Source organism: Dermacentor variabilis, chromosome 1, assembly GCF_050947875.1.
Source record: "Dermacentor variabilis isolate Ectoservices chromosome 1, ASM5094787v1, whole genome shotgun sequence".
Classification (NCBI taxonomy): Eukaryota; Metazoa; Arthropoda; class Arachnida; order Ixodida; family Ixodidae; genus Dermacentor; species Dermacentor variabilis.
In genome coordinates, this window is record NC_134568.1 from 164,769,615 (window position 1) to 164,795,131 (window position 25,517).

A 25,517-nucleotide genomic window follows, 5' to 3' on the forward strand; every position below is an offset into this window, starting at 1 on the left:
CCCTTACATTTGGTAATTAGAAACAGTCGTTGCTGAAAGCACACATATGGTTGACTAGAACAAGCATGCACAATCCCACCATAGGCCATCTTACCTAGGGCTATCATGTAATGTCATAAAAATAAGACGTTGCATGCTTTTCGGAGCCTAGGGGCAGCTGACACTATATCTACAGGTTTAGCTACACTATGCCTGCGTCATCAAGGGGCTCCACAACATTCCTCTATTACACCAAGCTGATGAGCATAGCAATGAAAGGGAGAAGAGTTTTACTGCTTTCAGCTTCTGTAACCTTGATGTTGCCTCAAAATTGCAAAGGACCTTCTGGGTGAATGTTCTTTGAACAGTACCTTAGCATCAATAGTTTTCTGGCAGCTGTGGCTCATGGAGGCCGATAAGCCAGGGGTTGTGAAAATTCACACATTAAAGTCATCAGCTTAGGAAGGCTGCTATAGAATTCACAATAGACCCTATTCATAATGTGCAAGTGTGCTTCTCTGCACTGCACATTTACCCAACTAATGGCAGCACCAGTCATCGCTCAAATGATGAAGTCCTAGCTGCTCATGCTGGGCCTTGTCTCTTGTGCATGGTTTCATCACAAGAACCACGTCTACATTTTCCATGTCAAAAAAGTACAAGCAAACTGCGCTTTTCTGCCCTCTTTGCAAAAATGCCTGCACTGCCATTACTCGGGAAAACTGCCATGCAGGAAGTCTGTTATTGAGCAGCAAATGCAAGGCTTTTTTGCACAAGCACCACACTCATGGCAGCCTTAATAAATTGTATGTAGCTTACTAAAGATTGAATGGGGGCTCCTGTACCGTGGTCTTCCTTGCCACGTTCGGTCTTGCAGCTTAATGATAGCTTTTCGTTCTTTCTTTGCCTCTCTCTTGCTAAGCTCTGGAGCCAAGGAGTACGTCTTTGTGGCTGGAAACCATGAGTCAATGATGGCATGGGTCATGGCCCTACAGGTAATTGTGCCTTTTTTCTCTCAGTATTGCAACATAGAAAACTGTGTTGGTGATTTTGCTATATGTGGTCTCACTCTTATAGGAGTCTGTCAGAGTGTCTTATTTTGTAGTCAAGTTTATTTCGAAGAAAAAATCCTTGCATTGTGTCACATATAGTTAAATAAGCTGTTAGATGTTTGCGCTTGACAACTATTGCTCCCTTGGCATTTATTTTTTATGCAGAAACTGCAGCAATCATTACTGTGGCAAGAAAAATTACTGTTACACGTAAGCATATAATGCCTTTAGTTCTGCAGATTCTCTGTTTCTTGAGGAGCCTCAGCAGCATGTGTTGCTAAAGTGTTCTTAAATAAAAGAAAAACTTTTTTTCTGCCAAGCAGCTAGGACGCCAATGCAGTAAGGTGTACGTAGGCAACTTATGAGGCAACACCCAATATTTCACAAAATGTGGGTTCCTTGGACAATAGGTGACAGCGAACAGGTGACCGGAAAGGTTAGCACTAATTAGTTTCACCAAATGGTTAAATTGTAATCAGTGGTCATGCAAATGTTAATGCTTTCTCATGCATGTTAATGGCACATCCTATATTGGGCACTTCCATGCTGTTTCTGCTGGCATATGTGCAAAAAGCTTCTTTTTATCCTTTAATTTTTTAAAAGTGTTTAAGTGTTAAGCTCAGTAGACTAAGGCAAACACAAGGGGGCCTTGGAAATCAGTTTATCAGAAGTGCAGCTTGACAGCAGCTGACTGAACCTGTAAGAGACTAAACAAAGCTCACGATCTTATCACATTACTACCAGATAATTTACCTTAACACAGTTTATGTTGACACATTCACTGCAGCCTGCGACATGGGTGAGTCACAGCAGTTATTCCCTCTGTGTGGCTGTGCAGGGCTTATTTCGCAGTGTGCAAGTGACATCTTTCCTAGAAATGAGCGAATAGAAAAAAAATTCGTATTGCTTCAGATCTGATGCACTGTGGCGTCGTCTCTGCACCTTGAGAAAGCTTTAAAGGAACACAACTCCCTGGTGACTCACCAGCCAGCCATGACGCACCAATTTATTATACCGATGACTCACTGGTGGGTCACCACGCACTGGAATTCAGACAACAATAAGTGCTGCCGCAGTGAAGGGGCAAAAGAGAACTAATGGCATTTTCTAACTAATACCCTGTAACTGATCACTGGCATGTAAGCTGTCGCCTAGGTCTGCTTACATTGATGTACTTGTTGAGATAGAAGAAAAAGGAATGCGAATGTCATGAGAGAAACAAGCTAAAATGTGCTATGCAATAAATATTTAGAGGGACAGCTGGTTTCATCAAGAAGGAAACCAGCAGTGCAGGCTGTTGTAAGTATTAATAAAATGTTAATGGCTTGGATTTTTAACTTTCTCTCAATTTACTTGTTGCTTCTTTTCTCTCTATCCTTCTTTTTTAAAGACCAGTTTCTTCTCGTAACATGTGGCTTTGATCCTTGCTTTGTTGATTTTTTTACTTAGTTGGAACCACCAACCTGCTCACTAGTGTGGCTACGCTTAGATTTAAGGTGACCCTGATATGGGGTTTCGACATTTTTGTACAAATGTATAGTGATATGATGGGTAACATTCTTGTGTACATAGCTGCATACCATCCCTTACCTTCCTCACTTGAGCTTACCTCCCTGCTGATAACACTGCCACATGTTCTCACCCACTTGTGCCCATCTTACCTAGTTGGGTGACTGATGAGATGCAGGCAAGAAGTGTAATTGGCTTCTCTTGCAATGTCATCTGCATAGCTTTTAACACAGCAGTGCATAAATGTTATTCTTTATACTGTGGTAATATATTGTGTAATATCCTTTCTTTAGAAAACAAGAGAAGAAAGGCAAGAAACATGCTATTCTTCAAAGCACAGATATATTTCTTGGGGAGATCAAGGGTTATCAGCTGAAGTGTGGGGAATCTATGTTTGTATGTACTATGTTCATAAAACAGGTTGGAAAAAGGAGAGGTTCTGAAAAATATTGTATCTGCATGTTGGCGGCGGCTGCTTGTCGTACAGTGAGGGTAGCTTTAGTTTTGGAAAGTACAATTTGTTTTTAAAAAACAATTCACTATGCCCTGTTCTAGTGCAAAAGAGCCATGTGTGCGGCCCTCACATGCACCTGCCATTCCATGTCTTGCCAGTGTTACACTTAATTGCTTTCTCAAGGGCACTGGTAAGCCTCTCCTTGCCTCTACGTGGAGCATATGTATGCAAGCATGTGTATGCATATGTGTGCATATGTGCACTGCACATGAGTTTTTCACTGTAGCCACCGTCACTATAACTCAACTTGTCGGAGAGATGAGCTTGAGGTGAAAGATGCTTGATACACTTATCCAATCAAATCAGAAGTAGACAAATTTCCATCATAAGAGGATGTACGGCCTAGTAGGTGACCTGAAGTCATGGCCATGCAGAATAGGCTCTGAGGAGTGGCTGCAGCTTGAGATTTTAGTGACTTATAATTCATTTCATGAACATGCTGTGGTGAAATTTTTGTGACAAACCATTGCTTAAGCAACATTCTCTAGATCTAAATCATTCTTTTAAGTTTCTTTACAGGGTCTTTAAGCAAAGCCCTATTTTTAGCCTGTATGAAGCTAAACTTTTGTTGCTTTCTTGTGACAGGATTAGCTTATGAGCAGATTAGCAGATGAGCAGCTGCCTCCAAACTGCAGCACTTCTAGATGTAGACATAAATGCATCGCCAAGCCATCCCGTGTAGTAGGCAGGCAGGCTTTCGTTGGTTCAGAGAGTTGTTGGGTGGGACACTGCACAACACCTTCATCCCCCATACAGGTCAAAGAGCCAACCACTCAACCATTCAACAAGTCTCCAGTTGCTTCAAACATAGATGCCCCCTTTTGTATTTTCTTTCTTTACTGCAGTTTATAACATGCTGTGAACAGGGGACGGGTTAGAGGGGAACAGGGGCTTGGAGTCGGGCAAAAGATAACCTAGAAATGGCTTGGCTCCATGGAAAATGGCTTGATGTTCATGGTACACACTTAGCAAAGCAGGTAGCTGGGTGAGTTGGTAGGAGTTTTTGGTGAAGCTGTGTAAACACACAGAAAGAAAGAAGGCACACAAACAAGCATTGACTGGCAACTCAAGTTTGAATTCAGAAAGGAGAGATATACAATACAGGGGGCATGTTTCTACGAAGACATTAAGTAATGTTTAAAAATAGCCATTTTGAAATAAAAACATGGTTTCTTCGCAGGAATGCCGTCAGTGGTGCGGATCATGGCATGATGGGTGATATGTGGTAATTAGTTACTAATTAAAAATCATTGATTAACTTTTAACCATTTAGTTTCAGCGGGCTCATAACAATTGAGAAATTGAAGCAGACTATCCATACAAACCATATCAACTTTTAGATCTCGAAAATTGTGATTACCCGTGGAACTATGGCACGATGAATTTTGGCTGTCAGAGTGCGCGAAATCAAAACTTGGAGGTTGCATGAGCGCGAAGCCGCACCCTTCAAAACAACGTTCTGCTTACGTCAGCCAGCGGTGGGCAGCCAGTGCGCTGCGACAGCGAAGAGCATGGAGTTGCAGTGTGCTGGCGGCTCGCTACTGGATGATGCAAGCAGAATGTCGCTTAGAGGGGCGCTTATTTATGCTCACTGCAACCTCCCAGTATTGGTATTGCATGCTGTGATAGCCAAAATTTGTCGTGCCATAATTTTGCAGGTGATCAAATTTTTCCAGATGCAAAAGTTCATATGGCTTGTACGGAAAGTTTGCTTCAATTTCTCAATTGTGATGAGCCTGCTGAAACTAAATGTTTAAAAGTCAGTTAATTTGGTTAATTAGCAACTAATTACCAGATATCACCCATTACCCTGTGGTTGCCACAGCTGACAGCATGTCTCCTAAGGAACCGCTCTTTTATCTCAAAACGTCTATTTTCAAATATTGCTTTTAAAGCCTTCGTATTAGAGCTCTGCATAGGCTGGCCCACGGACCGGGCTCGGGCCAGGTAAGCAATTGTTGACTCACGCACAGGCCGAGCTCGGGCCTAGGAGCTATGGGTCCCAGGCCTCAGTCGGGCCCTGATTAGACCGGGACATGCTATTTGCAACTGCACAGAACTGAAGACTATAAAAATTGCATCCCTCTGCATATTTTAGATCAGTGATGTCTTTAGGTTTATGGGAAAGTCTAGGCAGGCAGGCCACGACACATCAGCTGTATGCTGCACAGATTAGAGCAGATCAATGGCACCCTTCGGCCGCGAAGAAAATAGTACCAGTGATCAACTGCATCCACTGTATGCCCCGCCTTTTGATGTGATCAGCATTAGTACTGTCTGTCTGTCTGTCTGTCTGTCTGTCTGTCTGTCTCTCTCTCTCTCTTTCAATCTCTCTCTCTGTCCGTCCGTCCGTTCATCCAAACTGACTAACTAGCTAGCTAGGTAGCTAACTAACTAATTAACTAAGTAACTAAACTCCATGTGGCCCAATTGGGGTTTACTAACTTGAGTCGCTACATATGTCCTTAAGGTTATGGTAGCGCCATTGTCGTCATACAGTCATGATCATTCCGTTCTAGTCATGACATTCTTGTAATGCTGTCATAGCGTCATTATCATTTCAGAAACGTCATCAAATTGTTGTCATACCCTCATCATCATACTACCTTTGCAGTTCCATCAACGTCATTCCCTCATAATCATGCTGTCATTTTTGCGAAATGCAGAAAACGCCCGTGTCCCATGCATTGGCGCACTTTAAAGACCCCCTGTTAGTCAAATCTTCAGTCCCCCACTACGGCATGCCTCATGTTCAAATCATGATCTTGGCATGTAAAGCCCCACATTTCAATTCAAAATAGGATTGTATATGAGTAAAAAAAAGTTTATAGTGGCCGTATGTTATGGTATTCCTAAAAACCAATAGACCAGCGTATTTAAATTTACATTTGCAACAACCTTATTGGCTCGAGTTTTATCACTGTACATCCTAATGATTATATAGATTTACAAGTGAGATGAAATGGCTGGCGGTATGTATCGGAATGATCATCTATACCTTCGCTATAGTATATTGCCACACAAATATTTAGAAAATGTAGTACGGCCGTTCATATCACACTTCAAAACATGAGCATGATGATCAGCAGATTTACTTTTCTATGTCTTCCTCTCTAAATCTAAGCAGGCGTTGTGGCGCTCCTGGTGGCTGTTGCCAGCCTGATCCCTCCCTATTTTCCTAACCGTCCAATGTATATGTGTGTTTTCATACCAAATATTCTAGTAATAATCCGTGCGTGTTTGACTAGCAATGAAATTTAATGTTTATTTCTGTCACAGCTAAAGTAGCCAGTGAGAGCGGATGCAGGGCAAGAAGCTGCTTTGATGCAGCTTGAAGACCTCTCAGTGCCCATTGATCACATGACAGTATCTTCACAATAACTAAGAACTTTACCTAGCTTTGTATAAGCTCAAGGGCTAATGGGTCGAACAGAACCGGGCCAGGCGGGGCCAGGTCAAGCTGGGATAGAACCTTTTGAGCCCGGGCCAGGTACAGGCCAGGTTTGAAATAGCCACGCTGGTCTTGGGCGGACCAACGCATGGTACTTTCGGGCTCGGGCTGGGCACAGGCCTGAAAAACTGGCCAGTGCAGTGCTCTACCCTGTATAGCCCATAAGAACAATCTTCATTCATGTGCAGTACACATGACATGTTGTCTGAAGGAATAGGGCTCAATTAGCACAGGGACTGAGCATTTCTGTCCGTGCATTTTTATGTACCAAAGAAAGAGGGGGAAGAGACGTCATCTCCTTCATCACAGCACTGGCACTCAGTTTGTGATCAAAAACGAAATTTTTGGGGGGTGATGGCAATTGAAGCGTGTCTAGTGTGCTCTTTACCTCTCTTACTGAAGTAATATAGAAACTCGGCCTTCTGTGGCACAATATGAATGCACCCAGTGTGCATCCAGTGTGCATCATTGGTTTGTAATGTTACAAGAGAATCTGCTGTGTTTATTAGGCATACTGCAAGATGGTGAAATTCTTAGTACTATTCAAAGTTGAAGCTGAGACTGGCCGTAATAACAAAGGATGTAATTTGTTATTGTGTGCATGAGAAAAAAATTTCATGCCGTGATTACTGGGTTAATAGCCATTAATTAGAGCAAAAAACGACAAAACTAGATTCTGCATTAGTACTCCTTTGAAGATAGCAAAGGTATGATGGGCATTAGTATAATAATTTTCTCAATGTTAGAATTTATGTTTCGTGTCAGTATATAAAAAAAAATGAAATAGAGTATCTACTAAAGTGGGTAAGGGTAACTGTGCATAGTTGTCTGTGTCACTAAAACGTAGCGGTGGTTAGATGGATAGCAGAAAGGAGAGGGCTTATGTGAAAAAGTCTAGAATGGCACAATAAATAGTATGGAGCATACTTACTGCTCACTTGGTGCCTTTGAATAGAAAAACTTCTTTACTGCAGGCCAACAGAGACCTGTGCCGGGAGCAAGAGCCAGTTAATTCTGCACAAATGGAGGAAGATGACGTCGCGAAGAGAAAAATATCTCTACCGGTAAACAACACTTGGTGCTCTCAAAGAAGGGGTGCAGTGTAAGAAAAAAAAAAGGCAGCGAACAGATGCTTCTGTGCCTTCTCAAAGCTTCATGTTTAGGACATTATTTGTTTGATAAAGCTTATTTTAAAGAGTTACTGTGGCTGTTTGGAATACCCCCTTTTATTTTTTTTTTGCTGGGACTCTTATTTTCTTGCAGAATTTTGTTTTACAGCATTATTTTTACAGTACTAAATGGTGATCACAAGGTGGCCTTTATTTTTGTAGCACAATGACACCATTTTCATTTTCTGTGTCCAGGCTGGTGTAAGGATAAACGAGAGCAGGACGCCAAGGCAGTGTGATGAAAATCAAGGGACAGCTGGCCATGGTTTGGCACCTCACCATGAGCAGTGTGGCAGGAGACTTTCGCTACAACACTGGAGAGGTAATGTCTGTGGTGCCTGCCATAATGTATTGCCTCAGCAATTCAGCATAATAGTTGCACAACCATACCTTTATGTGCTTTAAGTGTTTATTATCAGCAGCCTCATTCAGCTGCTTTCATTGTGCTATGGAAGAGAGTTACATATTATGCCAGATAATTCTGCTAATATATTTATAAAGGCATATTTGCTTGTTTGAGATCCTACCACTGTTTCCTTTTTTTCAAATAAATTTGGCAGGTGTTGTTTCTTTTTCAGCCATTGTAAGCAGCTGTATGTGACAGAGTAGGAATTTTGGCAAGACATAAGAAATGAAAGAATAATAAAAAATGATGTGACACTTATTTATTTATTTGTTTGTTTGTTTGTTTGTTTGTTTGTTTATTTATTTATTTATTTATTTATTTATTTATTTATTTATTTATTTATTCACCACACCGTACAGGCACATCAGCATTGAGTACGGGGGTTAACAGTTTCTACAGAACAGAAAAAAGTGACCATCACATGGCATCCACCCATTCGTAGCAATTGCCACAAAGGAATCCCACAGGGGTTCCTCAAGGAAAGCATCGCAGTTTATGAAAAATTCTTTCTGGTCCGGGGCTCGAACCCGGGACCACCGCCTTTCTGGGGTAGCCGCTCTACCATCTGAGCTAACCAGGCGGCTAGCAGATGGCAGGGCAAAGTTGAATTTGTTAAGAACTCGAAGCAAGAGTTTGACGTAATAATCCTTTGTAGAAAAGAACTATATTATGTCAAACTCTTGCTTTTGCTTACGTGGTCGCCTCTGTTTTGAGTTTCAAACGTATTGCTTGCCCAGAAGATGGCATGGTCATCTAGCAAATGGAGCAGAAAGAGAACTTTCATAGGTAATCAGTTTGTTGAGCAAATGTATTCATGGATGAATACAGAAGACCGATGAGTCGCTCAACCAACTCATCTGGTGTCGCTGCCCTAAGAAAACTTTGTCAGTGCTTACACATTGAAAACCGCAACTAACTGTCCTGTAGCCTACTAAAATAATGGTAATTCTGCATAAAAAGCTGTTCTGGAGGCCCTTGGAATTGTTCCAGGTCTGTTTTGGAATATTGCCCTCGACAGGATGGACAAAGAGCGTGTTGATAGGGCAGAATTCTATGGCTGTTGAGAGCAAGGAAGGACGACGGATAAAAAGGAACACTAAGAAGGGTTTTGGAGACACCTGCAAGAAAGTCAGCAGTGAAATATATTCTCCTGGGGCATTTTGAGCATTCACAAGCAGTATACGAACATAAAACTTCATTTTTCTCAAATTGCATTTTTTATGAATTTGTCAAATTCAATGTACCTTTTCTCATGAAGTATTCATCCCATTCCAGTGAAACTTTGTACACATGTACTACAACCAGTCATAAATATTCTGAACTAAAAAAAATCTCTGATGATATGAACGATAACACTGGAAAAATTTACACTGCAGGAAACCCCCCTTGTGGCTTTGTGCAAGGAGACATATCTTTTTCCGTGCGAATTCCGAAGTGGATATGATACCTCTTTAGTTTAGATGTAGTCTATGGGTATTTAGAATAACACTGTGTGATATCATCAGATTCCTCTGCATGATTGCAGAGAAAAGGTACATCAAATAATTAAACGCATCTGAAATTTTGGTAGTGGTCTACAGGAAAGGTAAACCATCTAGACACAAACAAAGTGTTATGTGTTGTACCCAAGAGCATCTTTTGTAAGCGCATGAAATTTGATGTGAATATCTACAGCCGTTTCTAAAATATTACGTTAAAACTAACATGCACCATTTACCCTAACTTACCTCCTTAATGTGCACCTCAATCTATGCACACGGGTGTTTTTGCATTTCACTCCCATCGAAATGCGGCCACCATGGCCGGGATTCGATCCCGCGACCTCGTGCTCAGCAGCCCAACACCATAGCCACTGAGCAACCACGGCGGGTCCACCTTGCCTACCACGTGACTGTATTGCTGTCAGTTTTTTTTTGCCTTGGGGTGGCTTGCTTTACTGCTAAAGATGCATAGTGTTTTCTTTTTTGAGTGTACAGGTTGACTGAGTGCAGTCACGTGATGGTTGTAATTTGTTTGTGAGTGGTCGTATATTCGCATTATCTTTCTCAAAAATATTTGAAATAATGCGAGGGTACTCTGTAATTATTTTTGGCGTGCAGGCATAGTGCCCAGTCCACAATCGTACACAATGGTCCTACTTGACTGCTACAACATTTGCTCCAAATAGTCATTTTTGTTTCTACAAAACCTGCTCCAAAAACGCTCGTGGCCATTTCCATCACTGAGTGTCACACCTTCTCTTTATCTACAACTTGTACTGTTGTTGCTCTTCCTTTATCTTTACACACTCTTGGGGAATGATCTTGCCAATTACTCCCAGGAGATGATCTGCTGGTAGTTATGGGCTGGTTACATAGGTGGCAAAATGAGGTGTGCAACCACTGTAAGACAGGTTGCAGTACTGAACAGCAGCTTCCAGAATACATTACCAGCTGCCAGGAAAGTTTGGGTATAAGCCTATGTACATCTTGAGGTCACGGATTAACTGCTCTGCCAGAACGCCATGGTATGGTACGGTGTAATTAACCATGGTGTTATCCCCCTTTTTCCCTGCCTAAGTTCTTAGCTATTTTACTTCTGAATGCTGGACTGTTGCAGGAGGCAGTCACTTTCATATGCTTAAGCTCAGCACATTGTATGACTGAAATGACAGTGTAAGAGTCTTCGGTTTCAAGTTTTACACCTGCTATTTGTGTACATTGATAATAGCAATAGAGAGATGCTTGCGTTTTGAACACACTCTCCCTCTTAGGCTCAGCGGCACTATTCACTACAATTGCTTGAATATAGAGAAACGACAAAGAATGATAGTGTCCAACTCAAGAGATCAGGTAGAATTCGCGGAACTGTCAAAACTGATCAACAAGGAGAAAATACGGGATATTTGTAAGTATAATGCAAGAAAGACTGAGGAAGCAGTAAGAAATGGACGCAGCATTAAATCAGTGAGGAGGAAACTTGGCATAGGACAAAACAAGATGTATTCACTGAAAGATAAGCAGGGTAATATCATCAGCAATCTTGAAGATAGAGTAAAAACAGCGGAACAATTCTATACTGACCTGTACAGTACCCAGAGCAGCCGCGATACCTCCATTCGAAGTAGTAATGAGCAGGTTACAGAGGCTCCTTCTATAACTAGCCATGAAGTTAGAAGGGCCTTGCAAGACATGAAATGGGGAAAAGCGGCAGGAGAAGATGGACTACAAGTCAATTTAATCAACGATGGAGGAGACATAATGCTTGAAAAACTAGCGGCCCTTTATGCAAACTGTCTATCGACTTCAAGGGTCCCAGAGAACTGGAAGAATGCCAACATTATACTAATCCATAAAAAGAGAGACATTAATGAATTGAAAAATTGTAGGCTCATTAGCTTACTTTCAATATTATATAAAATATTCACCAAGATAATCTCCAGTAGAATAAGGGCAACACTGGACTTCAGTCAACCAAGGTAACAGGCTGGCTTCAGAAAGGATAAGGTGATAAAGTGGTTGGCTTTTTTGGTGTTTAAGAACTTGGTTATTTAGGCCAAAGTTGTGCATTTGGTTCAGTTGCATGATTCCCATATGGCTGCCTGAATAAGATGCTTCCATGCTGATGATTGCACGAAGTGGTTTCTGTAATGATTAGTGTAATGATCTTGGACAGTCAAGAATGCTTTCAGCAGTATTGACTTGTTTAGCTTGTGCAGTTTGTACTCTCTGCTTTTTCTAAGCAGCAGAATAAGCACAACTGATTTTTGTGGTAACTACAGATTGGCGATATACTAATGAAGTCTCTCTTATTAAAAGTAGTAAAAGAGAGTACTGCCCAAGTGGTTATTTGTGATCGCCTTATTGCACTTTTGGACTGGGTTTACAGTGAAAGAGGACAGCGAGCTTTTCCTCCAGTTACTCCACTTGTTACTATAGTATGTTTCACAATCCAAATGTTGTAACATTTCCTTGTGGTGCCATAAAGAAAGAAAAGTATGTTTGAGCTCTTACCTTCATCAGTCATCAATTCATTTTGTCAGCAAGCATACTCATGAAACTTTATCCATGAAGTTGGAAGGGCTCATTTCCCTTTAAAATTTGTCTTCATGATGTCACCTTATGGGTGGTTCATCACTTGCGCCTTCATGGCAGCTCTAAACTGTTTTTTTTTTTAGTTGCCTGTTTTGAGTCTGAAAAAGCCGCAGAATTCCTATGATTACATCTCGTTGACAGTCCTTTGCAGCCCTTATGTCTTGTCTCAAGTGTGCCATGACTGTGGACTATATTTATTTTAAAATGAAAATTTTTGGTGATGTCACCGTCATAATCTAGTGGTGGGCTAAACGTACCAAGCTGGCTTGATGAAAGAAATTCTGCTGTAAGCGCACATTTCCTGCTGATGTGATTTTCATTCTGTATTGTCGTCAACTTCACTGACAGGATAGGTAGCAGAAGTGTTGAAACGACCATGAATGCCATTGGGTACAGTGAGACATTGCTGTGGATTTTGCATCATGCAAAAATGAAAGTTATGATCATGATATAGCAAGTGGTGGTTGTAACAGTAACATTGAGAAGCAAAACCGGGTGATGGAAGCATGAACGTGGTTTGTGCAGGAGAAAAAAATGTGGCCTTTATTAACAGTATATTTATGTCAACCAGCTGAGCTGCAGCTCTAGTTACTGATGCAAAGTTCTTAGCTAATTATATGATGCTAACATCCAATTAAATAGTGCCGATTTTATTCAGTTGTTACCTACTTAAGTGACTCTCCCTTAACTATTTCTGCCTTTAGTTACTTTCTTAACTTTTACACAGGAAATGACAAAAGTTGTACCAAATTTTCCAGAAACTTCCCAGAAATGGCACATGCAAGCAGGCATGTTTCCAAATTAAGCATTTAAGCAGCCCATAATAAAGAGAAAAACTACACACAATGCCACTAACATTAACAAGCACCACCATCTAGTGTTCAACTGCAACTAAAGCAAGCTCAATTGAATTGAATTCAGGGGTTTTACATGCTAAAAACACGATTTCATTACGAGGTAGTAAAGAACTCCGTATTAATTTTGACCACCAGGAGATCTTTAACGTATCCCCAATGCGCGGGACATGAACGTTTTTGCATACCCCCCCCCAAAGTGCGGCTGCCATAGCTGGGATTTGATCCTGTGACTTTGTGCTTGGCAGCGCAATACCATAGCCACTAAGCCACCATGGCGGGTCACTAAAGCAAGCTGACGAATATAATCATCATATGTTCACACTGCGCAGTAGTATGTTTCTTCATGACAACTCTACTCGTCATTGGCTATATTAATACAAATTCCCTAGACTATAGCGGTCAGCAATAGAGAAAGGGTTATCAACAGAGAAGTTGTAGCATACGGTGGAGTAGTAAAAGAACACACAAAAAAAAAGCTCATTCAAAGCATGAAAAGAAAGTAAACACAACTCAAGTGTCAGAAAATGTTTGTAAAAAAAGTGCTTACATATCATGATCTGAAAACTGACCATGCTTTTTTTTTTTTTCTTGCAGCTAAGCCCTGGCCGATAGCCTCTTTTGCGCTTGTCAACCATCATCCTACAATTGAGGACAACTGTTCATCGCATCCTGTCACTGCCATGTGCACTACTCTGGAAGAAAACACTGCCGAGATGCAAAGAACGGACATTCAGCCCCTCTCACAAAATAGGATGCCTCTTGTATCAACATCTTCATCTGAATGTGTTTCTGCAGTACCTGGGCCCATTCAGTGTTGTGCTGAACACCGCAAAGACAGCGGTACTGTGATACCACCACTCCGATGTAGAGAAGCAAGTGGGGGAAGGAATCACTACAGGAGGGCACCACTGCGGAGGTTAGATATTAAGCTTAACTTATAAAACTTCGAAACAGGTGCTTTTTTTGTCAACATTTGAAAGTCTACTTCGGGTTATGTCTATTGCTAGCAGCTTCTGGTGACCGCTATGCCACTCAGGTATTGCTACTGCTCCCAATGATGGAAGGGTTACTGACTTGGGCCTATTGTTCCCGAATATTGGTCCCAGCAAAAAACCACTTGTTTAATGTGTGTGCAAGACGAAGTTTCATTTTGGCCCTTGTCATAGTGCCCAGTATGGATGAAAAGTGTTTTCCCATTTTTGCTGTCTCCATTTCTTAAGCTGTGATCAACAGTTTGAAAGCGTATATTTGTTTCACCTAGGGGAGCCAAGAAGGGACTGCAGCATTCTTTTTTCATCATTATTGTTACCTTTTGCAGTGCTTCTATTTGTGGAGGCAGCACATTGAAAAATGCTTGTTAATGGTCTACAGAAAAAAATATTTGAGAGCAATGTAAATTTAGCATAAATTTTAAGTTTTATACACATCGAGTTTTCTTTCTTACAGATATGACATGTTGCAATACTATGGTTGATCTTCACATCATAGCAGCCAGATTTTTCTCGTAGTCTAGCATATGCACCTAAACTGTTCATGCTACAATCTAAAACTTAACTACACCAGACATTTTTGCTAAGTGTAATGCATAACTTTGTCACTTGCCAGGCAGTACTGACTTGGGGAACCATACAACCTACAACCATTTACATCATAGGGAGCCATGGCTACCTTTGCATCTCCTTTTTTAATGACACTGAGCTCAAAATGCCTGTTAACTTGCAAATTACATTGTTACAAGTACAACTTCAAAGCAGTGTACCTTTCTCAAAACCATGCCACATGCAGATAGACATCCATCTGTCACCTTACGTGCCAGGAATTACTCAATATCTGCCCCACACATGCATTTCCTGTTGCAAACGTCGTCACTGGTGCAGAAGTCGTCATAGCATGGACATGCTGTACCCAACAGGGCCAGCAGCAGATGTGCACTGCACACAATGTAAAAAAGAGTCATGTTGTTAGCATTGCTATGCAGTAATTGCTACAGGTACATTGAGACCTTGAGGAACACAAATTCTGGGAAGCTGCCATTCGCAGATAACAATTGTATAATATCGCATTCAGAGTTATCATTCAGGATGACAATATAATATCCCATTGGTAATAGGCAACTGTTGCTCTGTTAAGCCCTGTTCACTCTGGTAAAGCTGTTTCCGGTTGCGTGATGAAATGTTCATTGCTGGCTGTCAAATCTTGCGATATGTGCTGTGTCATTTGCAAGGTCATTTCTCACCGATTTGTTCCAAATTCATGGTTAGTGCGAGAGCGTTTGGTCTACGTGTGGTATCCCAAAAATTTTGCCCATTCTACGCATTGTGGGAATCGGAAAGATTATCTTACACGAGCCAGCAAGCCGAAAATCCTGCGTTCTGCTTGGCTTATGACAAGTGATGCTTCTTCTCCTGCGATGAAAATTGGTCTTGGACCAACTGGCGCAATGAGGGCTTTTTCAAGTCGGCGACAAGATTGACGACTGGAAAATCTATGTCGTGTGACCAGAAAAACCCTACCAGTGTGAACATTCTGAAAAATAAACGCCATGCAAATATGTCAAGTAGGCAACTTACGTAGGGCGGGCAGAAGTGGAGCCGCATTAATTAAAGCGCACCGCAGGGTCCAGAAGACACTACAGAAGCAGTCGACCGTCAAATCAACACTTCTGTGCCTGCCGCGGTAGATTTGCGGCTATGGTATTGCTAGAGGTCATGAATTTTATCCCGACCGCGGCAGCCGCATTTCGATGAGGGCGAAATAGAAAATGCATGTGTGCTTAGATTTTGGGACATGTTAAAGAACTAAAGAAGGTAGGCAAGAAGCAGGCTGGAGACAAGGCAGTGGGGGAATATGGCACAGGCACTAGGAATAGCAGGGGAGAGTTATTAGTAGAGTTTGCGGAACAGAATAATATGCGGATAATGAATACCTTCTTCCACAAGCGGGATAGCCGAAAGTGGACGTGGAGGAGCCCAAACGGCGAGACTAGAAATGAAATAGACTTCATACCCTGCGCTAACCCTGGCATCATACAAGATGTGGACGTGCTCCGCAAGGTGCGCTGCAGTGACCACAGGATGGTAAGAACTCGAATTAGCCTAGACCTGAGGAGGGAACGAAAGAAACTGGTACATAAGAAGTCGATCAATGAGTTAGCGGTAAGGGGGAAATTAGAGCAATTCCATATCAAGCTACAGAACACGTATTCGGCTTTAACTCAGGAAGAGGACCTTAGTGTTGAAGCAATGAATGACAATCTTGTGGGCATCATTAAGGAGTGTGCAATGGAAGTCGGTGGTAACTTCGTTAGAAAGGATGCCAGTAAGCTATTGCAGGAGACGAAAGATCTGATCAAGAAACGCCAATGTATGAAAGCCTCTAACCCTACAGCTAGAATAGAACTGGCAGAACTTTCGAAGTTAATCAACAAGCGTAAGACAGCTGACATAAGGAAGTATAATATGGATAGAATTGAACATGCTCTCAGGAACGGAGGAAGCCTAAAAGCAGTGAAGAAGAAACTAGGAATTGGCAAGAATCAGATGTATGCGTTAAGAGACAAAGCCGGCAATATTGTTACTAATATGGATGAGATAGTTCAAGTTGCTGAGGAGTTCTATAGAGATTTATACAGTACCAGTGGTAACCACGATGATAATGGAATAGAAAATAGTCTAGAAGAATTCAAAATCCCACAGGTAACGTCGGAAGAAGTAAAGAAAGCCTTGGGAGATGTGCAAAGGGGGAAGGCAGCTGGGGAGGATCAGGTAACAGCAGATTTGTTGAAGGATGGTGGACAGATTGTTCTAGAGAAACTGGCCACCCTGTATACGCAATGCCTCATGACCTCGAGCGTATCGGAATCTTGGAAGAACGCTAACATAATCCTAATCCATAAGAAAGGGGACGCCAAAGACTTGAAAAATTATAGACCGATCAGCTTACTGTCAGTTGCCTACAAACTATTTGCTAAGGTAATTGCAAATAGAATCGGGAACACCTTAGACTTCTGTCAAGCAAAGCACCAGGCAGGATTCCGTAAAGGCTACTCAACAATAGACCATGTTCACACTATCAATCAGGTGATAGAGAAATGTGCGGAATATAACCAACCCTTATATATAGCTTTCATTGATTACAAAAAAGTGTTTGATTCTGTCGAAACCTCAGCAGTCATGGAGGCATTACGGAACCAGGGTGTAGACGAGCCGTATGTAAAAATACTGAAAGATATCTATAGCGGCTCCACAGCCACCGTAGTCGTCCATAAAGAAAGCAACAAAATCCCAATAAAGAAAGGCGTCAGGCAGGGAGATGCGACCTCTCCAATGCTATTCACAGCGTGTTTACAGGAGGTATTCAGAGACCTGGATTGGGAAGAATTGGGGATAAAAGTTAATGGAGAATACCTTAGTAACTTGCGATTCGCTGATGATATTGCCTTGCTTAGTAACTCAGCGGACCAATTGCAATGCATGCTCACTGGCCTGGAGAGGCAAAGCAGAAGAGTGGGTCTAAAAATTAATCTGCTGAAAACTAAAGTAATGGTTAACAGTCTCGGAAGAGAACAGCAATTTACAATAGGTAGCGAGACATTGGAAGTGGTAAGGGAATACATCTACTTAGGGCAGGTAGTGACGGCGGATCCGGATCGTGAGACGGAAATAATCAGAAGAATAAGAATGGGCTGGGGTGCGTTTGGCAGGCATTCTCAGATCATGAACAGCAGGTTGCCATTATCCCTCAAGGGAAAAGTGTATAATAGCTGTGTCTTACCAGTACCCACCTATGGGGCAAAAACCTGAAGGCTTACGAAAAGGGTTCTACTCAAATTGAGGACGACGCAACGAGCTATGGAAAGTAGAATGATAGGTATAACGTTAAGGGATAAGAAAAGAGCAGATTGGGTGAGGGAACAAGCGCGAGTTAATGACATCTTAGTTGAAATCAAGAAAAAGAAATGGGCATGGGCAGGACATGTAATGAGGAGGGAAGATAAGCGATGGCCATTAAGGGTTGCGGACTGGATTCCAAGGGAAGGGAAGCGTAGCAGGGGGCGGCAGAAAGTTAGGTGGGCGGATGAGATTAAGAAGTTTGCAGGGACGACATAGCCACAATTAGTACATGACCGGGGTTGTTGGAGAAGTATGGGAGAGGCCTTTGCCCTGCAGTGGGCGTAACCAGGCTGATGATGATGATGATGATGAAAAACTTCACGGTGTGAAAATTAATTTGGAGTCCGCTGCTACGGCATGCCTCCCGCCCCCCTCTTTTTAAAAACTTAATTGCAAGTGTAAGGTGGCTGAGTACTTAGGATATTATGATAGGCAATAATGTAGAAGATTGCATATATCATGTGCTGTAGATGTATTAATGTTTAATGGTTGCAGAGCAAGGTTACATATACTAATTGTGAAGATGTTATGTAAAAAGTCAATACTGTAATTGTTTTGTACTGTATAGGTGAATGCAATGCCATTTTCTAAAACAGACTAGAAAAGTCTGCTAGACACCCTTCCAGGTAAACTCTCTTAGCTGATTCCTCTGATAAACTTAATTGTTGGGGCATCCATGCTAAACTTCTTATAGATGCAATGAACTCCTGGTAAGATGGACAAATGTCTAACTTCTCATGTTCTAGTAACGGGAGCCTGCTTTATGCCTTTTGGATTACTCGTGTTGTTCGAAATGCATGGTCTAATTCTGTCCTGCTAAACCATTCATAGACAAGATTACTTGCTTCTAAAGGCATGCTTATGGATATTCCAAACTTTATTTATTGTGGTAAGAATTTTGTAGTTGTCAGGTTTAGAGCACATCACCAGGTGAGAAGTAGCTGAGATACTACAGCCTCTCTCTGTGTAATCTGCTGAAGACATTAGAGTTCCTACTTGTTGACAGAAGCTAAATATCTTTATGATATATTTACAACTGAAAGTGTTTACGAGGTATCATAATAGACTTGTAGAAGAATATGGTGGCTCAGCTCATAGCAATCATAAGTGCAAGTGTTCATGACTAGGTGCTGTGAACACTTGAATTGTTCTGTGCAACTGGTTTGTGAGAACCAGGAGTGTCTGATTGATGCATCATTTGTGCCATTTAAGGCTTCTTTGACTGCATGTGCTGTGCTTTCCACACAGGGCCAGTCACCACGGTAGCACATCTGACTGCGAGTCAGACTCAGATGCTGTGGATCGCAGTGGAGCGGGGCGTGATTGTGGAGGATTCTCGGCAGCAATGTGGGAGCGCATTCGTTTCTTGCGCATGGCAAGCTCTGAATCCACAAAAGACAGCAGCCGAAGCCAGGAGCGAGCAGGGTCAGTAGAGAGCAAGAGGTGGGCTAGTTTGGAGTTTTGTTACCAATTTCTTTACCAGCCATTCTCAGATGAATCCCTGGCTGAAGTGGAATTGTGATTTTTGATGGATTTTCCATATACTTGACTTTCCTGAGGCAATCATTTTTTTCACTTTTGAATAAGAATTCATTGTTTGCAGCTCCAAAATGCATGAGTAACCTCAGATGTCATTGTGTGTTCATTGAGGTATGTGTGTAGTTGTCGCAGTTAGAGCTGTGGTGCCAGGGACAGAAAAGGCAGGAGCAGCAACACAATTACTAATACTGTTTTTCTGGCTGTATGATATAAAAGCAAGCCATGCAAATGAATGTAACTAAGTATGGCACAAAAGAGAGGAGGCACTGCAGCTAGTCTCTCACTTGGGTCATTTTGATAAAATATGAGGTACATGTTGATTCAGATACTAGAGTTATCTTTATTTATTGAAAGGAAAGCCTTTGGAATATTTTAAGTTAATGTTTTCTGGAGATTGGGAGTACTGCCTCACTTTTTCAGTGCAATGAAATTCCTCTGATGAATATTAAATGCTTCTATAAATTACACACAAGGAGAAAGAGAGACCTGGAGTGTCATAAATATTCAGTAAGGGGGTGAGAACCAGTGGGTATTCACCAGCCACTCCACCGTCCAGAATGTCTGGAGAAGCAACCTATCTTGATGAGGCTGTTTTCCCCATTTTTCCTCCACCTTTTGGGGGCTAGTGAGTAAGGGGCTTTCTCCTTCATGCCATTTCTTGCATTCTGTATTTATTTTGTCTCAATTATGTGTTATATTCTTATGGTACTCCTTCATCATGGAAAAATTTGTGCAAAGACAAATGAACACCACTATAAGTGGTACTGCAGAAATATGGAGGGGTGTCTTAAAACAGATATAACATTCTGTTAGAAACCTTCCCACTTAGTTTAAGTACTTGAAACAGATAATAAAATGAATGGGTAGTTGGCCAATGTGATAGCAGTTCTTGCATTTCTGTACAGGTAAAAAAATTTAAAGAAGGTGCAAGTACCATACAGCAGACATCTCTGCCAGGTTCCAGTATCACTTCTTATGAGTGACTCCTCATATGGCACTGTCAAACCAACATTGCAATGACGTTTTCCATGAATACAGAGTTTTGTGGAAATTTGTACTTTGGTCTTGGTACTTTATTTTGCTTCAAAGAGTACAGCAAGTTTCACCAAGTAGTTTTACACACACTTAAGCAACGTCGTGCCACAGCAAACTTTTTAGGACCATCCAAGATTACTCAGGGAGACTGCCACAAATGCTATTTACAAGTGTAATGAGTGTCCTACGTACATGCCACAGGTATGGAAGATTATTTTTTCCAAGACCTGAGTGCGATGGACACAACAATATGAACTTGGGAACGAATATAAAACATGTAGGAAGAGCAGCTTCCACGTGTTTTCTCTGCTCACACTTCATGCTAAGTGCACTCCGAATATTACAACCTAAAATCCATGCATTTGGTACCTTGACAGACTTCCAATGAAGTGATAATGCAAATAAAGTGTCGTTGTTATAATGAAGGTTTCTTGTATTTCTAAGCTGCAAAGAAAGGGCTGTTTTCTATAATACCTATCGTATGCTTTTTCAAGTACTTTGTGCCACACTTTTGTTTACTGAGGTACTTATTTTTACCATTGTGTCCACAGTGTTCCACTTTGTTTATCAACCAAGCGTGAGCCGTAAAACTTTTAATGAAAGTGAAGACAGTTCATTAATTTCAACTGTTAGTAACTTCATAGTGCCCTGCTACCTCGCATAACAATGCAATCATTCAAAAATACGTTGTCACTAGCCAGTGTTAGAGAATCAGAAATAAGCATCTAAATTTCAGTATTGTTATTAACTATGCTGAGTATGATTTACACTGCCTAAAGGTTTCTCGATGGAAGAAAGTAGTGAAACCATTATTTTAGTTTATGTCAAGCAGTTTTCTTAAGTATTACATGCCTGTTTTGACTAGAATGTTATTTATTTCTGTGTCATAATCTTAGGCAAATTCATTTCGCCGTTACAGTACTAACAGCATATTTAGAAAAACTTGAGAAACATTCTGAATAGTCTTCACTGAGGGCGTGATGTTTTGGCGGCCAACAGCAACAAAACAAATGAGATACTTGGTTAAGTGCTCTTTACCACCTGTTTCGCACCTTACATTGTGTATTTGAACTTGACTACATCCACAGATGAGTAATAAACACCTTTCACAAAATAAATGAAAATATCTTGGTGAGCTTCAGTCACCCTCTGTATATTTCAGAAAATATACAGAGGAACAGAAATATACAGAAATTCTGGAGGAACCAATCTTATGTTGATATCTTTGTAAGCGATAGCTTGCACATTACAACAAGAGACGTGCTGCAGATTTCAGTGACAAATGCGTCCTTCAGCCACTATGGTGGACCTTACAGAGAAAGCTGAACTGTTATTTATCTCTAAAATGTGTTAAATCACGAGACACGCTGTGCTTGACCTCGTCGAAACGCGCCACAGTGCCACAATATGACAAAAGACGTACAGCAAATTTTGGTGATGAACGTGTCCCATAACTTCTATCTTCATTGTTAGCTAGAAGATGCTTGCACTCACTTTTTATAAGTAAAATTGTTGCTACGCAACATGCCTAACACCCCAAGCATCTCAAAGCGCTCGCTTGCACAAGGGAAATTCATAGAGGTGTTTTATGCTGCCTTTTAATGCGATTAGCATACTTTGCTTACTTTAGGCACTTTGAGTTTATCTATCTAGACTCTTACGCCGACCCAGTTACCCAAGTTGTCTACTAGCTTGGGCCATAGGTATGCTATTGTCGTGGTTCACTGAGAATGAGAACTTTAATTGCAAGAGGTCATCCTGTCGCACTCTATTGGCACATCCGAGAATAGGGAACGCAGTCCTCTTCTGTTGAGTCTGCACGCACTCTCGAGCAGATTGTCGTCACCATCGTGGCTCGATCCAGACAGGGGCGAGGCGTTGGCCTCCCTCCAGAGTGAGCATCGTCCCACTGTGCAGTGGATAGTAGTCAGTGCACAAATGCAGGCTGTACATGTCACTCGGAGAGATAGGGCTTCATGCGCACCACATGGACAGTTTCAGGTACATGTTGGTGGTGTTTCGAGAGAGGTGGTGTCAGCAACGACTGCGTAGGTGAGATAGCTGAGGCGGTGCAGAACTTTATACGGTCCGAAGTACTACCGTAGAAGTTTCTCAGAGAGGCCACACCGTCTAATAGATGTCCATACCCAAACTATGTCATCTGGTTGATAAATGACAGATCTGTGGTTGAGGTTATACCAATGGATGTCACGGTCTTGCTGGCTGGTTTTTCGAAAACGCACGAGCTGCCAGGCTTCCTTGGCGCACTCTGTAAAATCAGTGGCGTCAGTCTCTGCATCGCTACAATCACAAGGCAGCATAGCGTCAAGCATCGTTGTTACTTCTTGACCGTGGAGAAGACCGAACAGCGCCATTCTTGTAGTTTCCTGGCATGCCGTATTATATCCAAAGGTGACATGTGGCAGAATTTTGTCCCAATTCTTTGCTCCATGTCGATGTACATAGAGAGCATGTCAGTAAGGGTCTTGTTCAGTCGTTCGGTAGGCCCATTCGTTTGAGGATGGTATGTTGTTTTCCTCTTATGGGCTGTGCCGTTGAGCGTGAGCACACTTCTTAAAAGCTCCGCTGTGAAAGCAGTTCCTCTGTCTATTATGGTGACAGCTGGAAACCATGTCTTAGGACGATGTTCTCAATAAAAAATTGTGTTGCCTCAGCTGCCATGCCACTTGGAAGTGCATTGATTTCTGTGTACCTGGTGAAGTAGTCTGTCGTGACTATGAGCAATTTATTTCCGCTGGCAGATGTCGGAAATGGGCCAAGAACATCCATCCCATTTTGGGCAAACGGCGGCTCTGCCATTGCAACAGGGTGTAAGAGCCCGACGGGTTTAGTGGGTGCATCACTGACAGTCAAGGCAAGTTCTGACGTAATGCTTCACCTCTGCTGCAAGCTTTGGCCAGTAGTATTTGCTTCTAATTTGTGCCAATGTCCGTGTGCAGCCGAGATGGCGGGAGGTGGCGTCGGCATGGCATGCCTGCAGGATTTCTTTGCAGACAATATATGGGACAACTAACAGGTAGTTCAACCCTGTCAAAGAATAGTTCTTTCTATAGAGGATGCCGTTGTGCAAGCAGAATGATGATTGCCTCTTTAAAAGCACATCGGCACACTTGTAGGTCGGCCTTCCAAAAAATCAATGAGTGAATGGAGTACTTGATCATCTTGTTGTTGATGTAACAAGGTGGCAGCATCAACATCTGCTAAAAGGCTTGCGTATTCATAATCATCAGTGCCTGGTGATTCAAGTGGTGATCTTGAGAGGCAGTCAGTATCAAAGTGCTGCTTCCCTGATTTATGGACCACTGTCGTGTCATACTCTTGAAGACCTAGGCTCCAGCATGCCAAACATCCAGAGGGGTCTTTCATGTTTGTCAACCAGCAAAGCGATTGATGGTCACTCACCACTTGGAAGGAGCATCCGTGTAAGTGCGGGCGACACTTAATGACTGCCCATACTACAGCCAGGCATTCCTTCTCTGTGGTGGAATAGTTGGGCTCTGCACATGACAGGGTTCTGCTTGCGTAAGCAATGACTCGATCGGCGCCATCTTGCCACTGAATGAGCATGGCGCCTAGGCCGGCGTTGCTGGCATCTGTGTGGATTTTGATGTAGGTGCATCCTCATCAAAGTGAGCGAGTACAGACGGGGCTTGTAGGCACTGCCGTAACTCTTTGTATGCTGCTTCCTGCTCCTCTCCCCATATATATGCGACGTCTTGTGAGACTGGTGAGCAGAAAGGCAATGCGCCCAAAACCCTTGATAATATGCCAGTAATAGGTGCAGAGGCCCAGGAAGCATCGCACGGCCTTCTTGTCCTTGGGTCTTGCAAACCTTGCGATGGCAGTAGTTTTATCAGGATCCAGTCTAACACCATCATGACTGACCACATGACCCAAGAACTGAAGTTCTTCAAAGCCAAAGTGGCATTTGTCTGCTTTAAAAGTGAGTCTAGTGAACCGTATGGCTTGAAGAATGGAGAGGAGCCATTTGAGATGTTCTGCGAATTACATCGTCCAAGTATACCAGGCAAGTTTTTCATTTGAGGCCAGACAGGACGGTGTCCATTAGTCCCTAAAACGTGGCCGGGCCTGAGCATAAACCAAAGGGGAGAACCTTGAATTCGTACAGCCCATCTGGCGTCACGAAAGCAGTCGTCAATTGCGTTTTAACCTTCTTAAGTTTGTCTGCCAAGGGCTCACTCATTATAGAAAAGTGAGTACCAGTGTCCACTAAGGCCAGTACTTCATGCCCATTAACGATTACAGGGAGTTTGGCACTCAAAATTTTATTGACGTTTGGCTCTCTATAGGTCGTCAATCTGCTGCGTTCTTGGCAATACTGGGGGCTTTTCAGCAATTCGATTATGTGCAAACCTGCCCCCGGAGGTCGCTGCTTTCAATTACCCCGCCATGGGCTGGGAGACCTCCTCCCCACGTCAGCAAAACTTCAGCGGTTTGGCGATGAAAAATGGGTTGGAGAGAGCGACTGTGACCGAATGGTAGAGGATCTCACTTGCCGTCCTGTAAAGCTGCCATCAAATGGGCCACAGCTTTCATCAAGCTGACGGCTTGTAGTGACAGGTGAATTTCCCCGGTAGCCAGCTTGACGATGAGGGCAGAAGCAGAAAATGTGCCCTGGTTCTCCACAATTGTAGCACAATGGTCGGAAATCGGCGGTGCACCATATATCGGTCCTGTTAACCTGTCGGGTCGCCAAAAAGGCTCTCGTTGGGCCCAGGATGGGACAGGGGTGCACTGGTGGTACTATTTCATTGGTATTGCCGACAGTGGACGACTGATAGTGTCAGCATAGCTGTAAACGCTTGGCTCAAAACATGCTTTAGGGCCTGGTTTGGGGGGTGCAAAGGCTTGTCGGAGTTCCTGTTGCACAACTTCAGCAACAGAAGTGACTGTGAACTCTTTCAGCGTTGATGCTTGCTTTGCAATTGCAATCTCCTCGCACACAATCTTCCTTATCGATTGAGCAAGGGAACTCTCATTGGTGGCCGCCAGTACTGTG

At 42.4% G+C, this 25,517-nt stretch overlaps 1 protein-coding gene across 8 annotated transcripts in view; it reads left to right on the top strand.

Annotated features, from left to right (window-relative positions):
* LOC142587692 (uncharacterized) overlaps nt 1-25,517 on the top strand; it is an 868,078-nt gene that overhangs the window by 152,420 nt on the left and 690,141 nt on the right. For 5 of the 8 annotated variants that reach the window (XM_075698874.1, XM_075698889.1, XM_075698898.1 and 2 more), the window contains 5 exons: nt 902-974; nt 7,480-7,569; nt 7,870-7,996; nt 13,605-13,926; nt 19,151-19,345. In XM_075698874.1, coding sequence (XP_075554989.1) covers nt 902-974; nt 7,480-7,569; nt 7,870-7,996; nt 13,605-13,926; nt 19,151-19,345 — 807 coding nt within the window. The remainder of the gene's footprint in view (nt 1-901; nt 975-7,479; nt 7,570-7,869; nt 7,997-13,604; nt 13,927-19,150; nt 19,346-25,517) is intronic. The other 3 variants (XM_075698880.1, XM_075698914.1, XM_075698905.1) reach the window with 2 other exon arrangements.